This window comes from Agelaius tricolor, unplaced genomic scaffold (genome assembly GCF_023055355.1).
Source record: "Agelaius tricolor isolate 1412-34295 unplaced genomic scaffold, bAgeTri1.0.p SCAF_5, whole genome shotgun sequence".
Classification (NCBI taxonomy): domain Eukaryota; kingdom Metazoa; phylum Chordata; class Aves; order Passeriformes; family Icteridae; genus Agelaius; species Agelaius tricolor.
In genome coordinates, this window is record NW_027269265.1 from 16,866,514 (window position 1) to 16,881,683 (window position 15,170).

General features: G+C 37.0%; 1 protein-coding gene across 11 annotated transcripts in view; it reads right to left on the reverse strand.

The window, feature by feature from the left end:
- Positions 1-2,168: 2,168 nt before the first annotated feature.
- Positions 2,169-15,170, reverse strand: part of DGLUCY (D-glutamate cyclase) — a 48,670-nt gene continuing 35,668 nt past the window's right edge. For 10 of the 11 annotated variants that reach the window (XM_071426617.1, XM_071426624.1, XM_071426618.1 and 7 more), the window contains 4 exons: positions 13,509-13,657; positions 8,545-8,664; positions 7,594-7,745; positions 2,169-3,145 (listed from right to left, as the gene is read on the reverse strand). In XM_071426617.1, the coding sequence (XP_071282718.1) occupies positions 3,002-3,145; positions 7,594-7,745; positions 8,545-8,664; positions 13,509-13,657 (565 nt within the window). In that variant the 3' untranslated portion in view covers positions 2,169-3,001. The remainder of the gene's footprint in view (positions 3,146-7,593; positions 7,746-8,544; positions 8,665-13,508; positions 13,658-15,170) is intronic. The other variant, XM_071426626.1, reaches the window with a different exon arrangement.

The window sequence follows — 15,170 nt, forward strand, 5'->3', positions numbered from 1 at the left end:
ATCAGTTTTGTTTCTTTGGTTTGCTTTTGAGTTAAAAGATTGTCTAGACAGATGGTCTACTCCTGCTATCTGAATATGTCATTGTAACACAGCCTTGCTTGTCATCAGATTCCAAAAGGAATGTATTCTAACAGTTTTCTGGAAACCACCTTGAGGTATTGGATATAATTGGATATAATTAGTGGATGTGTTTAATAAAGAATGTTTTTATAATTTCCTTTTCATATTTTTTCACGCCATGTTTGAAGTAACTATCTTTAACTTTGGTGCACAGTTTCTATTTGTGATACTATAGATCCTCTCCTCCCTCCTCTTGCAGAAAGGATTCATGTCCCCAGTCCCAAGAGGGGATTAGATTTGCTTAGGTTAACATTTGGTTTGTTTAATTATTTTACATTTCTTTATACTTTGACCATTCAGCCGGATTAATTACCATACATCTGAATTTTTTTCTCCTGACTATTAGCACTGTTTAGCTTTATTTTCTCCTGCTGTGTATTCCAAGGGGGTTGTAAGGCAGGGACTCCCTGCCTGGAGTGCTGAGCTTGTACATTGTTAAGCACCAACTCCTTGGACCCCCACGACTGTCGGGCTGCAAGACACACATGGTTTGTTCTAGGATTAAATATTTGTTGTTGTGTTTATGTGTTGCTCCTTTGCAGTTCCCCATGCTGTTTAAATTAGACAGCTGGAATGCAGAGCATGCTGTACTACATGGAATTGTCATCTGTGGGATCAAGGCTCATTCGAGATGGAACTTTGATGTGGTCAGCTTTGGTCAGCTGCTGCAGTTTAAAATCAGATGGAAACTTGTGGAACACAGTCCAGCATTCTGCTCCAGTTCTCAGCACTTAACCTGCTAACCCAGAACAGAAAGGAGGGGTTTTTCTTCTTTTCCCCTTTTGTTTCTTGAGGCCAATATTTTCAGTTCTTTCTGTGTTGTAACTGTTTGGCTTAGGCTGCAGAACTGTAACCAATACAGCAGGAAGGTAAATCCCACTCAGAGCTGTTCCTTCCCTCTCAGTCAAAAGACATTCACTCCAGGGTCCTGCTAAGGTTGCTAGAGACATGCTACACATGCTACTGAAGTAAATGCCATGCTTGGGACTGCACACAAGAAGGCATTCTAAAAGCACACACTTGAGAAAAAGAGAAAAAAATTATTAGACTTTGTATTACTTAATGAAAACTGACTGTTAAGACTTGTATTTTGGGGTGAAAAAAGAGCAAAAGCTTACAAAATGAAATTTTTTTGAGAAAAGTTAGTGCTTGAAAATATCCATTGCACCTGTTAGTGTAACATGTCAGTAGCACAGAAAGAATAAAATCAGCTGTTTCTTTTAAAATGATGCAAATTTCATTCTGTGAGTTCTGTGCAGCAGTGAACATATGCCATCCTGCAGGGTTACTGGCTTTGGCAAAAAGTTCGAGCATTCATATGAATTTTACTTAATACTTATAGTTAGGAGAGTTTGGAGACTTCTAAAGGAGATATTTTCTAATTGTGAAACTTCCAAGATACTTTTCTAGAACATGCTTTAGGAAGTTTTTAGATAAAATGAATCTAAAAAAAGAAGACTGATCTAGAAAATAACCATTGGGATCTTTGGTGAACCTGAATGTCTAGCAGAAGTCTGGCATTAAGATTTCTTTCTGTCATGTGTTCTACTATTTTATGTCTTTAAAGGCCCTGTATCTTCAGGGACTTCAGGAGATTAATGTCCCATATATGCTGGTGTTTGTGGTATGAATTTATTTTTCTCATTCTGAACAAGTTTTTTGTCTTGCATCAAAGAAGGAAAATAAAACTCACCTGCAAGGAAGGAAAAGAGATAGAAAGTGTTGCTCCCTGCTGAAAGTCCAGCTAAAGGCAACTTCCATTTTGTGACAGGTAAAGCACCAGTGCTCTAGGGGTGGTGTCAAATCTAAGCTCCTCTCTCTGCTGGCAGGGCTGACAGCCAGCAGAACTGTAGTTCTGCCATTTACCTGGAGTTAAGGTAAAATTACAGCTTTGAATGACAAAAGCTGGGCACAGTTCACAACCATTTGTCATGTACTGCTTCAGTGTTAGTAATCTTATGGGATAGAATTCAATGTTACCTCACTTGGACTTGTCAGGAGCTGAACTTCTACAACAAGAATTCATGCAAAAGATTATTAACATAATGTTGTATTCAATGCAAATGTTTATTCATTTAGAATCATACTTAAATTTATAATCATTTTAATAATTATTTTTGTATTCAATTAATTTCCTTGTAACAACAGGACACTCTGAAATGTCTACAACTTTTCTCTATTATCCATAAAGTGGCAAAATATGGAAGTGGCAAATTACTAATATGACAGGGGGTAATGGCACAGCCAACCCTTTACACAGAAGATCTGCAATGCTGCTCTTATTTTCATTAGCTCAGTTAAAATTTTCTCCTTCTCTCCTCACACTTCCACAAACTATCCCCCACCATAAGAACACAGTGCTAGAGGGGGGCTACAGGAAGTGTGCAGTGGAGCTCTCACTACTGTAACACTGCAGTTTGGTTTTGAATCTTCCCTCTCTACTGTAGCTGTTTTCCTCACCACAAGTATTTTTAAAGCCAAGTTGCTATGAGAGTTACTTCCTGTTGCAGTTATGAGGTTAGTAAAACAAGAACAGCAGTGCAATAATATCTCATTGTAATTTTGTGCTTTCTTTGTAAAAGCCAGATCACCTCTTTATTATATAATATCATTTAATATTAATTTTCCATTGTAAAATTATAACATTACAAAATTCCATTTTCCATTATAAAATTAAAGAAAAGAAAGATAAACCAAGTGGATGATGATATCCTCTTCTTGGAGGAAGAGGATGTTGGAAGGATAACAATGAAAGGCTCTGTGTGATCAAGACACCAGAGATGAAAAGCCATCTTTTTCTGATCTTTTACACCTTGAGAGAGCCTCAAAAATAAGGAAATGACCTGGGAGCAACTCTTCATGTAGAAGTCACTAGGGGCAGTCAGTGCTGTGCTTCCTGCAGCAGCTTTTCAATCATGAGTGAGTGGGTGCTGTAGAAGGGCAGCCCATCCACCTCCATCTCCAGACTGGCAGTTTTGCCACTGCGGACCCCGAGCTGCACAAGTGCTTTCAGAAGCTTTTCCTCCTTGAAAATCAAAGAAACAGAGTATAATTAAAATTCTGAATCAGACAAGGGCAGTCATCAAGATCTTTGTTTTAATTCTGGGAGAGACTGACCATATCCTTAATATTTATTTTGCCATCCACTTGCAAGTACTATCTTGTCCCAAAGAATATGTTTAGCAGCTGGAGCTCAGGAAGTGTCAGATGGTTTATAATCTTGACTGATACTTAACCACTGAATATTATTTTTCTCCACACTGCCTCCAACAGAATATTAGTGTCAATTCAGAAACATAATTTTTTGCTTGGTTTCAAGTTCCTATATTGCACAAATCAGAATGTGAGGAACCTCCACCCAAAGTATCTCAAAAATCCATCTGTGGTTTCCCCAGCCAGGCAGCTGGCTGCAGCTGCATTTTTATAGAAAAAGACAGAAGGGAAGGAGGGTGCACCAGGAAAAAAGGGTACAGAGAGCACCTGGATGGGCTGCACACTCACTTTCCTTTCCTGCAGCTTCTCTGATCTCTCTGTGCCTTTGGCACTTTCTTCCCTTTTCATTTTTGATTTTATGAGAATTCTGGTTGCTTAGGGAAGGAGTGGGGAGAAAACAACCTCTGAAATTGTGCTTCCTTGGCATGCTCTGAACTAGCATATGATTTGTTTAGAACTACAGTTATTTTCTTGCTTAACTAATATAAGCAGATAACAAAGCATGCTCCAAGTTGAACTGTAAAAGTACACAGAGGGAACAAAATCCTTTTTTTGTGATCTATGGGCCAGTTAGCATTGTGAGATGAAAAGATGGAATAAAATGAGCTCTAAAAAACCACAGGGAACAGTAAAATTTGAAGATCTGGTTTCAAGTGAATGTACGTCTGGCATAAACTGCTCTGCTTTTCATTTGCCATGAAATAGACACAGTAAAACTTCCTATTTTTAGCATTTACTATAGTGAGAATTTATTCCTTGAATTCTGTTAATAAAAGTCTAAGAAAACAAAAAACCTGGTCACTTTTTAGCTTTCCCTATGCCAACCCTGTGATAGGTTCTATAAGACCTTGAAACACTCACCTATCTATCTGTTCCTCTCTTTTCCTTTTCCTTCCCCTTTTCCTCTCTTTCTGTACTAGGAATGCCCTTTCTGAGTCTTGCCTACTGTGCCATTTCCATTTCCATGCAAATTGCTACTGCAACAATCCTACCAGTGTCCTTGACAAAGAGCTCTCTGGATTTTAACTCTTCAGATGTGACATTACCACACAATAACCTAGCAGAAGTTCTTTATCTCCTGCACACACATGAATGATGAAAAAAAAAAGTAACGTTAAAATATCTAATTTTCTCTTATCAAATGCTAGCATTTTTTCAAGGAACACTTCTAAACCACAAAGAATACAGTAGCTGTGGATCTGAATTGAGACACAATATAGTTGTATTTTACCTAATGGTAAAATGGCCAAAATATAATCGTTTCTGAATGAAGCAAAGCATGCCCTGCATGATCAATTCAGTTTCATTTTGTAACCTGCTCTCTGAATGCACTTTCTAAAGATCTGTCTTTTATTTCCTGGGAAATCATCCTAATTCTTAGCTGCAATAAAATTAAATGAGGCTCTGGTTTTCTACTAAAGGAAAAATATGCATAGTTACATAGTGTCAGCAGTGACACAGCTATTTAAGGAAATTATCTGGATACACTAGTAGCATAAATTTGCTACTTTATAATTAATAAAATTATAAATGCACATCAGTTTATATCATATGAATGATCATATACATAAATGCAAATATATACAACTGGTCTTTCTGCACAACAGATGTTTCTCTTAGCACTGAGTGTATCTAAAAGGGCAAAGGAGATCTCTCCTGTCACAAAAGAGGCACCTAAATTGGATACACAAAATGTAATCTCTAATATGAATAGTTTGTGCTACATATTTACATATTAGAGCTCTCTGATCTGCTTATATGAGGTAAAAAAGTTTGCTTGCTTAATATTACATAACTATGCCTGATAAACCATAGTCTGCCATAAAATAGCTGTACAGTGCTGCAATTTGACCACAGCTTTCTCTTTACTAAATAATTATGTTGGAAGTGGGGCAACTGGAAAAAATAATCATATTAATAGAAAATATCTCATTAGTTTGTGCTTTACACAAGGGGGAAAACTTCCTTAGACAAAGCTAATTAAGCACACTAAAAATATGTCACACCTTTATATATTTATAATATAATTCATATTCTTATAGGTCATAATTTAAAAATAATACTATACACCTAATATGTTGCCATTAATAAACAGTTCAGTAAAAGAACAAATGCTTGATATATTAACCTGTTTGTGAGATGCAATGAAATGCAGAGTTGACTGTAGAATGTTTAGCATTAGCTACATTTGGATATGTATGAATGAATTAATTTCATTACAGTCACTTTGGTGTAAAAGCACTATGAACATCTGAAAAACCAAGCCAATACCATAATCAAATTGTTAGGTAAGCAAAGGTAAAGGTAAGCAAAGATTGTTTAGGTCCAGTTGTTTCCTGCTCCTGCAGTTCTCAGCACAGAACAAATGCTTTGCAGCATCTCTCACTAAATTGTGTGGAAAGGCTCACCCATGAACTCAGAGCAATCTCAGTTTGCTGCTCAGTGGGAAGGGAGAGCTCTGCAGTTCTGGGGTTTGCAGTGCAATCCTGACACTGTTTGAACACCAGCCTGAAGGGAAATAATGTTGGTGTTTCAGGGGAAGTCTTCACTTAGTGATTATGACCTACAGCATTCATGGAAGTGCCATTTTTTGAAGAAAAATAGAACACATTATAAGAAAGCTGCCTGGTGCTAAGGGACTCCTTCTAATGTCCTCTTTCCATTTACAACCACAAATACAAACACCGAGATGGGTCTGTGTGGTGTTGCTCTTTATCTCATTAGGGTAATTACTATAGCATTAAATGAAGCTGAATTTTGCAGAAAGTGGCCAGATAAACAGAAATGGTCTGATTTTTTATACTAATGGAGTATGTGAATACTAATGTATTCAATCTTCTGCACTGTTCATTGTTGTGTGATTTATAATTAAAGACATCATATTTTCTCGTCAGACATTTTGTCATTTTCTCTCCTCCACAGAACTGTTTCCATTAATTTTATCTCAACAGATTTTAGTGTTGCACTTTCAGTAGCCCATTATTGGATCATTAATATTCCCAGCTGTATAGCTTAGTAAAACAAAAACAAGGTTTTCCTGTACACAATATAACATTTAATTACAGTATCTCATTACCAGGAATTTTGATCACAGTCATTTTAGGATGCATTAATTTAAAGGTCAAAAATCAGTAGATGCAACTGGAAAAAACACTGAAAACTGAAAAATAATTAATCTGTTTTATAAAAAAGACTGCTGAAAAGGGCCATATAAGCTCTGTTAAGCTATATGGCTATGCCAAGTGTTGGGATCAGTTTCAGTTTTATGACCTTTATATGAAAAACTGAGAGCAAGAATTTAAAAAAAATTAGTGGGATCTACTCTAAAATACTTAAAATATGCTTTGCTGGAATTTCATGCAGAATGTCCCATCATCTCAGGAGAAAAACTTCTTTGTTTTGGGCAGTAGCTATGGTAGATGGATTGCATTTTGCTTAGCATTCTTGGACATCACACAGTTAATGGGTTTGTCCAAATCTCTGCTAATAAAGCTGAATCTTGAAATCTTGAAGCTCCTAATTTATTGCAAAGTTGTGGAACAAATCTTATTTAATCATTAGGGGTGTCTGTATGTGTATAGACAGATTTTTTTTTAACCACTGTCAAGTTAAAAATAGAGGCACGTGCTTCACAGGATGAGCACAGATCAGAGTCATTTCTCACCCCTCTCAGTTATTTTACTTTTTCTCAGTCTGAAACCTTTGCAGTCCCAGAATATCACACTGTACAGAGCTGCATTAGTCAAAACACATTTAAAAATATTCATGTACAAGTTTTTCTCCAATTTAGAAACATTCAAAACTAATTGTAGAAAGGCTCCAGCAAACTAGAAAAGGGGGAAGGTACAAAGATCAGAAGTATGGAGTGGCTACTGCATAAGAACTGTGGCTTTTGATTTTGGAAGCAGACATCTAAAGGACACTACAACAGAGGGTTATAAAATCGTGAAGTGATACTAAGGAAGCAAACAGGGAATTTTAATCACTGTATCTCTTGCATTGCCCATAAAATTGTAGCACTGTCTTCTGCTTGAAGCTACAAGACACGAACACATTCATGCTGCAGGATTTTTATTTGCAATCTGTCTCCTTTGTGCAAAACAGTCTAAGCACAGTGAGGCTGCTCCTTCCCAAGGAATCCCCAGAAGCACCCAAAGACCCTGTGAAGGTGAGGCACTGAGCCAGCCCAGGCAGATTCAGCAGCTGCTGTCCACCTCCCTCTCCCTGTCCCAGCAGCCCCAGCCCAGCCACAGGAGGTACCTTGGGGACGGAGGGCAGCGCTGGCAGCCAGGGCCGCTGGCTCGGGGCGCGCGGGCGGCCGAGGGCGCGGCGCAGGTACCGCTCGTGGGTGTCACAGCAGCGCAGCACGTGCAGGGCACAGGCAATGGCATAGCCACCCCAGTTAGAGACACCTGCAAGAGGGACACTGGGAAACCAACCTGCACCAATTGCCTGCTGAGTGCCCAGAGTGTGCCAGAGACACCTGGGTTAGAACGGAGAAAGCTGAGCCCAAGGACAATTCAGAGCATCCAGTTCAGAAGTTGGTCCGTGCTGACCATCCCTCTCTCACTGTGAATTTTATTTCATGCTGGTGTAAAACAGAATTTTAACTATAACATTCAACTTTTGAACATCAAGAACATACATTTGTCCTTGAGTGATTATTGAAAGAACTTATCTCTTTGTAAAGGGGCCATATGGCTAATTTATGCCTGATAGAGGCATACTCTAAACAGAAGTTTATAAATTATACTGAAAATTTGTATATGCACAGACATTTTAATTCCCACACAGATAATTTCTGCAGTCTTCCTTATTTATATTTGTTATTGAGTAACCTGGTCTAGTGAAAGGTTTCCTGCCCACGGCAAGGGGAGTAGGAACTGGATGATCTTCAAGGTCCTTTCCAACCCAAACCATTCTAGGATTCCATTTATATAATGTGTGATTTTTCAAAAATATGCAGGATTTTCCCAACTATTTCCAATTAAGTGCACTTTGTTCATGGAACATTCTCAATTTTCAGTCAGTTCTTCTGAAGCAACATGTGCTTAACTCTTCAGAAAATGTCCATAATACAGAGATAGATCCTCGGTTTGCTGAGGATGAATTGGAAAGGGCCAATAAAAATTACTTGGAAAGACAAATGTTTCCTTGTCAGTTCCATTCTCAAACATCAGCTACTCTCCCACCCCACCAAAAATCCCTTACCAGCTACAATAGTGAAATCAGCTTCAACATCACAAGCTATAATATCTCCATTCTTTATGTGCTTCTTCACAGCATCTTTTACTTTGCCCATTCCTAGTTCATTTCCTCCATCTCCAACGCCTTTATAAAAGGGAAAAAGACAAAATTAGAATGAACACAGCATATAACTGACAATCCCTTTAGAAAACATCCAGTTTCTTCCCCACAGTTGCTGTGATAGTTCATAGCTCCATATGAGATGGTTTATCCTTTTTCATCCACAGCACCTAAAACCAGAAGACTGTGAATGAAATAGCTGAAAGAATCATCTATTACATGCCAGCCTCAAAGTTTATCATGCAATGTACACTGTACATTGTGTGCATGCAAAAGAAATCACAGTTATCAAGTGGTTGTGAACTGCAGACAGAATCAAGACAGTGAACTTTGCTTATGGAAGGCCTTACATGAGTGTTCTGTACAATGTGTTATCACAAGTACATCAGTACAACTAAAGAAAGAAAATAGAAAATTAAACCCAAATCAAGCTGAGAAACCAGCCAACAATTATATGATAAAGCAAGCATAGAAAACCTTGGCTTGTTACAAGCTTTAATTAGAAAAAAACAGAATATAAATAACAATTATTGCAGAAAGACAAGCAAAAATATACATAAGGATTTGGGCAGAAGCAGGCCTGACTGCACTGCCCACCTGTTTGATACAGATCCCTAACATGCTGCAGTACACAAAGAGCCCAGTTCCATATACTATTATTTTCATTTTCCACAGTCACTTACCAAAAAAATAGCTAGTCTTTATTTATTTTAATTTTCTTATATACTGATGTGGGACCTTGATTTTTGTTGCACAAATATAAATACTGTATATTTGTCTTACTGCTTTTAGTGAAATCAGTGGGATCTGTGCCAATTCAGGAAAATTCTAGGCAACCTGATATTCAGGACATAAAGATGTCATTTAGATACCTGGAGATGAGGGTAACATATAAACTAGCAGTTCACATAAAAGCTGGATAGTACCTCTAGTCTCTTACCAATATATTAAAAAACATACTAAAATTATTTATTATTTATAATTATTAATAAATTATTATTACTATTGAGTTGGAAATTCAAATTTCTCTTTCATCTGTGAGTCTGAATGGCATCTTTTTCAATTTGAAGATTTTACAGAAAAATCCCTGACCATGTCTGTGAAACAGAACAGTGAAGAGCTCCAAGTCCTCACTGCAATGTATCAGATTTGAATTTGAAATGTGACTGTGCTCTAATGCATAGTATGTGTTATAGCAGAGAAATTACAATATTTATAATTTACACTTCAAGGCCTGAAAACTGGTGTTTAGTAACTGCATAAATATCTCATGTGTCTGTAGCAAATTTCTTCTTTAAGTGAAATGTAAAGTTATTTCTCAGCAGCAATTTTTATTTGATTCCTTAAGTCTATCCAGTCAAGCAGGGCGTAACTGAGTGACACATAGCTTACATAAAAGGATTTGCCACGGAACAGCTACTCTTTTTTGTCTGCTTTAATAATCTGTTCACATTTATTTCACCATTGGGAGTTAATGGTGCTTTCAAAAATCTCTTTATTGGTAGTACTTTTCAAACAGGTATTGATATAATCCTGGTGCTTCTATCCTCATATAGAAATAGGGAAACTCTACTACCTTGTAAGAATCACACACAATGTTCTCTGCTTTTTCTTATACTCAAAATGAAAATTCTTGCTCTTAATATTCTTTAAGAGGGCTGAGATGAATTCTTGTCCCATGAAAATAACCAACAGTTTATTTAACTGAAATATATTGCTCCATTGCTCAGGGCTTTTTCCATCAGCCCTGCTTTGCTTTTCCTGCCTTTGTGGGAGCCCTGTCACCAGGATGGCTGCACAATGAGTAGATCTATTGCTGTGGATGGATCCCATTTGTGTGACACTGGAAGGAAAAGAACACCCCACTGAAAAGTCTCCTCTCCCATCTGTTTTCTTCTTCCTCCACACATTGCCAGAGAACTGTACTGTAGAACTCCAGGGTGGAATTCACCTGTGCAACACAGCCATCCATACACGAACCAGCTTTGCTGCTTTTAAAGTCAGCAGAAAGAAACACTCCCTTCACACATTCAGTTCATCTCACCCCAAGGCAGACATCTCAAATATAGATGTCTGAAAATAGGCAAGATGAGTCCTCTTCTAAAGGCCCAATTTCTTTCCAGGCAAAGGAAAAATAGTTCTGCTGGATCTTCCATGCAAGTTCCCACTGACTACATTGTTTTCTGAAACTATATTCATGAAATATGCAGGAGATATGAGTCTTCTGTGCAAAAAATCTTTTGTATGAAAGGAAAATTGTGACCCCATTTTTTCATGAAGTACTTTGGAAGGCTTTTAGTTAGCTCCTATATAAATAGCATATAGCTATGTCAGTTGTATGACAGCTGAAAAAAATACTATGTGGTTCCAGTAACATTTCTTAATCTTTTCTTTCAGACTTATGTGGAAAATGAGTCCCTTCCAAACTCAGCCTCTCATGCCTTCTTACTCTGTGAATTCCTCGAGGCTGCTCCTCACTCCCTGAGTTTTTAGGATGTCAGACCCATACAATTCAGGCATTGCTCATGCTTTGTCTGTGGTCAAACTACCAGATCAGATTTTTTTTTTAAAAACACAGATCTTGTCTTAAATGCAACACTTGACAGCAATTAATCAGCATGTAACAAATGTTCTAACATTTCCCCTCTCCACCTACTGACACAGTGCTTCTTGCCACAGAGCACACTATAAAAAGAATTTCTGTAGGTTGAAAACTTGATCTTTCTGGTATTCTAGCCTATAAGGTTATTCAAGTACTCCACCCTAATTTGTGCAATATTTGCATTTATTCTGGAACTAGTCATATGCCTCCAAATTCCTACTGACCACAAAGAAAGTTGAAGACAGCCCCACCAGAAAAAAAAATTATCCTCATCAGTAGCAACACATTGCTATCAGTAATGGGAGACAAAACACAAAGGCCACAGTGACCAAGTTAAACTACACTTGGCAGAAAGACATTGAAAAACCCAACATCCAACCCAAGAAATTGTTACCCAATTAAAACAACAGACACAAAAAACTAATGTGATAAGCAAAAACAAGAAATGTTAACTGGATAACAGACAATGTAAGAAAAAATTACATTGCTTTCTTACAGACACCCAGATAGTTCTTCAGAGCAGAATATCCACTTACACAAATGCCATGGGAGAACAGAGCAGATCCCTTCAATATCCTTTAAAGCCTCTGACTTGTTAAACCCTTTTCTATGCAGAAATCTCTTTAGCTAAAGTTCATAGCACTGAGACATAGTGAATCTGAATAACTGCTTTTCTTCTTTTCCATAAGCCTGTGGTATTTTTTATTAATGACATTTCATAGTATATTTGAATATTTAGAGAATTTTTGAAACAAACTGCATTCTGCTGAACAGATTCAAATTCTCAGCTGGCAGAACATTCTAAACTCCAGTAAATGAATAATATACTTTGAGCTGCTGTGGGAGATATTTGAAGAGATTAGGGTATTTTTACTAAAGAAATCAGGTTGTGATGTTATGTAAGTAGCTGAAGAGATCAAATTCTTTTATCAACAACCTAAAATCAGGGACAGGAGTTGAAACTAACAGCAGCAGATGAAGCTCTGAGGCAATTGCTAGACATCTTTACAAAACAGAACTTTTCCTATGTAATACTTATAATACTTATTCAGTCAATCTTTGTCCTCTGTTGAGACTGCCAAGACAGTGCCATCTAGAGTGCTTCCTTTTGAATGTTGGAAGGTACATCTTATGAAGAGGAAAAAACCCTGAATTAAATCTAAATACAAAGTATTGCAAATTTTACAATAATAACACGTATCAGTGAAGTCCTCTGCTACACAGCTTTTAAACAATACCAATAGAGTGAAATCAGACTATGCATTATCTCTGCAGAAGCTCTCTAAATTCTGTGGAAACATTTGAAAAACAGCAAAACAGAGAAGCCAAAGTTCTCATGCTTTTGGTAATACTTGGGAGTGAGTCCACAGCACTGTAAGAAGAAAGAAAGCTAAATCAGCAGATATGTTCTGAAGTGACAGAAATCAGTCTGGCATGGGTACTTATTTCTAATTTGATTTTAATATTTACAGAGATTATATATCTCCAAAACTCTCATTTGGGCCACACATGGTAGCAGGAAGCATTTGATTGTACAAGGATATTGTACTACGGTCTATGGTATATTTTTTCCAAACCAGATATAAATAAGTTTTCAAGAAAACAAAGTTTGTTGCCTAAAGAGAAGAGCAGAATGTTGACCAAAGCATTCTCATTCTAAGTATTAGCAAAGGCTAGTGTTATTTTGGTGGGAAGGACAAAGCATTCCTTTCAAGATTCTTACTGTATTCATGGATTTTGTTGGAGAAGGCACTATTTTAATAGATGCAAATATGTAATCCCTGCTTAAAGGAATGTACTGTTAAAGACAATATAAACAAAGACTCTATCCAGACTGCTGTTTTAACTTGGGTGCAACAATCATAAAACCAATACTTTAAAAAAGAATGTTACCATCCAACAACCATTTATGTTCTATGTTGCCTTCAACACAAAAAATACAGAATAAAGTCACTATCAAAAACTGCACTTAGAGTGTATGTACATAGACTTCTGTATCGGTAATACATCTGGGCTTGCTTTTTTTTTCTTTTTTGTCCTTAAAAAACTTTGAAATAAAATCCTTTTTTTTTCTGGCTGTGAGAATCCTTCAATAGAAACCTGTAATTTTTCTCCAGCAACAGTGTCTTCAAATCCAGTCCCAAGAAACAGCTGTAGCCTGAAAGCAGCCACTCAGCACCTGCCTCCTGCTCCTCTTCAATACCAGTGGGAGTTCCTGCTCTGTGCTTCTCTTGCTTCTGAGAACATCACACAAACTCACACTTACCTGTTGTTGTGATTCCTGGAATGGTTTGTGCAGCTAAAAATAGTTCATCTATGGGATCCACGAGATGTTTAATGTTAACTTTCCTGGCATTGTAATAATTGCCATCAGCAGCCATCCCAGCACGCTCTATTGCTACCAGGTGATCAAATCTGGTTAGAGGTGAGTGAAAAAACAGAGGGAAGAAGTCAAAGCTGTGATTTTCACATGAAAAATACTTCTGTTGGCTGCTTGTGCTGCTTGTGCTTGGTTCTACTTTTTGACCATCTGGGATTCAAGGTAAAACTTGGACACTGTTTTGTTATTTCTGAATGTATTTGTCTATGTGTTTTTTCCCCAAAGGTTAATTTAGGATTTTTTAAATAGCTTTGCTGCAGCTCCCCCAAACCACATTTGCTACCAAGAAATTGAGAAGTTCCTGCAATCCTCCTAGCCAGCAATCCTTGGGGTCAGCCATCTGGCCTGGCTCTGTTTCACATTAAAGCAGACAGTATCTTCTACAATATTAGTCTCTGTAAGTGCATTCAAAGAAAGCAAAAAAGTGGAAAATTAATGATCATCTAAATCCTTATTAGTGCAAATATATTCTCTGCTTAAAGTACATTTCTTGGCAAATATTCATCTGTTTCTAGTTAGGCAATGTTTGAGTCTTTAGATTTGGAGGATTTATTTTAAGTCCATGGCTGTTTTGGTGGTTATGAAAGTAGACAGATGTACTGCAGCTGTCCTACATTTTAAGAAAAACTATAGTACTCAGTTCTGCCACTGTATGTTAGAATTAAGTTATTTTGCTTCTATTTCTCTGATTTTACTGTTAAGAGGTTACTAATTCTGCTGAATTACTTAATGTTCTTGTGGGTGGGTATCTACAGGGATTCCAGAGACCTTTAGCAGGTAACTTGTCTACTTAAAAAAAATACTTACTTCAGCCTTTTGGGACTAAGGGACCAATTTAAATATAATATGCCTGTACTTTAATTAAGCTTAGCTATAAAAGACATTTTTAAAACACACATGAAAAATAAAGACAGTATCATGCATACTGTTATAGTACCCACTAACCTGTGGAAAGAGATGGGAATTCAATAAGTTAATGAAGCAAATACCAGGGTGAAAGACCTTTTCATTAAAGAATGCAAACTGAGGGCAACTATATTAAAGTACTTTACAAGGAAAGATCAATAAAAATGAGCAATGTAAACCTACTTCAAGGACATATAAGTTGCATGCTAATGAAATGATCATGCAGCTACTTGGCAAATTCTCCAGTGCATTTACCTCAATCACACCATTACAAACACATGACATTTTATTAAGTCAGATCAGATTCCCTAGCTGTCAGACTAGAGCTAAAGCTCTAGAAAATGCACACATTCCACAGCACTTTCCTTAGCTCTTTCACTGACTTTGATATAATAATTTTTGATCTTCTCACTGATTTAAAAAATGGTAAAATAATATATAGTGTGTGCATATATATTTATTAATAACAGCTGAAAATATTTTAGAAACTTTCTGAAAGAAAAGAACTATTGATATATGAAGAATTGTTTATTTTTTGTACTCCAGAAGTGCATAATTGCAGAGTAATGTGGAATTCTGTACTCAGTGTATGCTCCAATAACAGTGTTTGGATTCAAAGTTTGTTCTGTGCAGTCGGTCTTA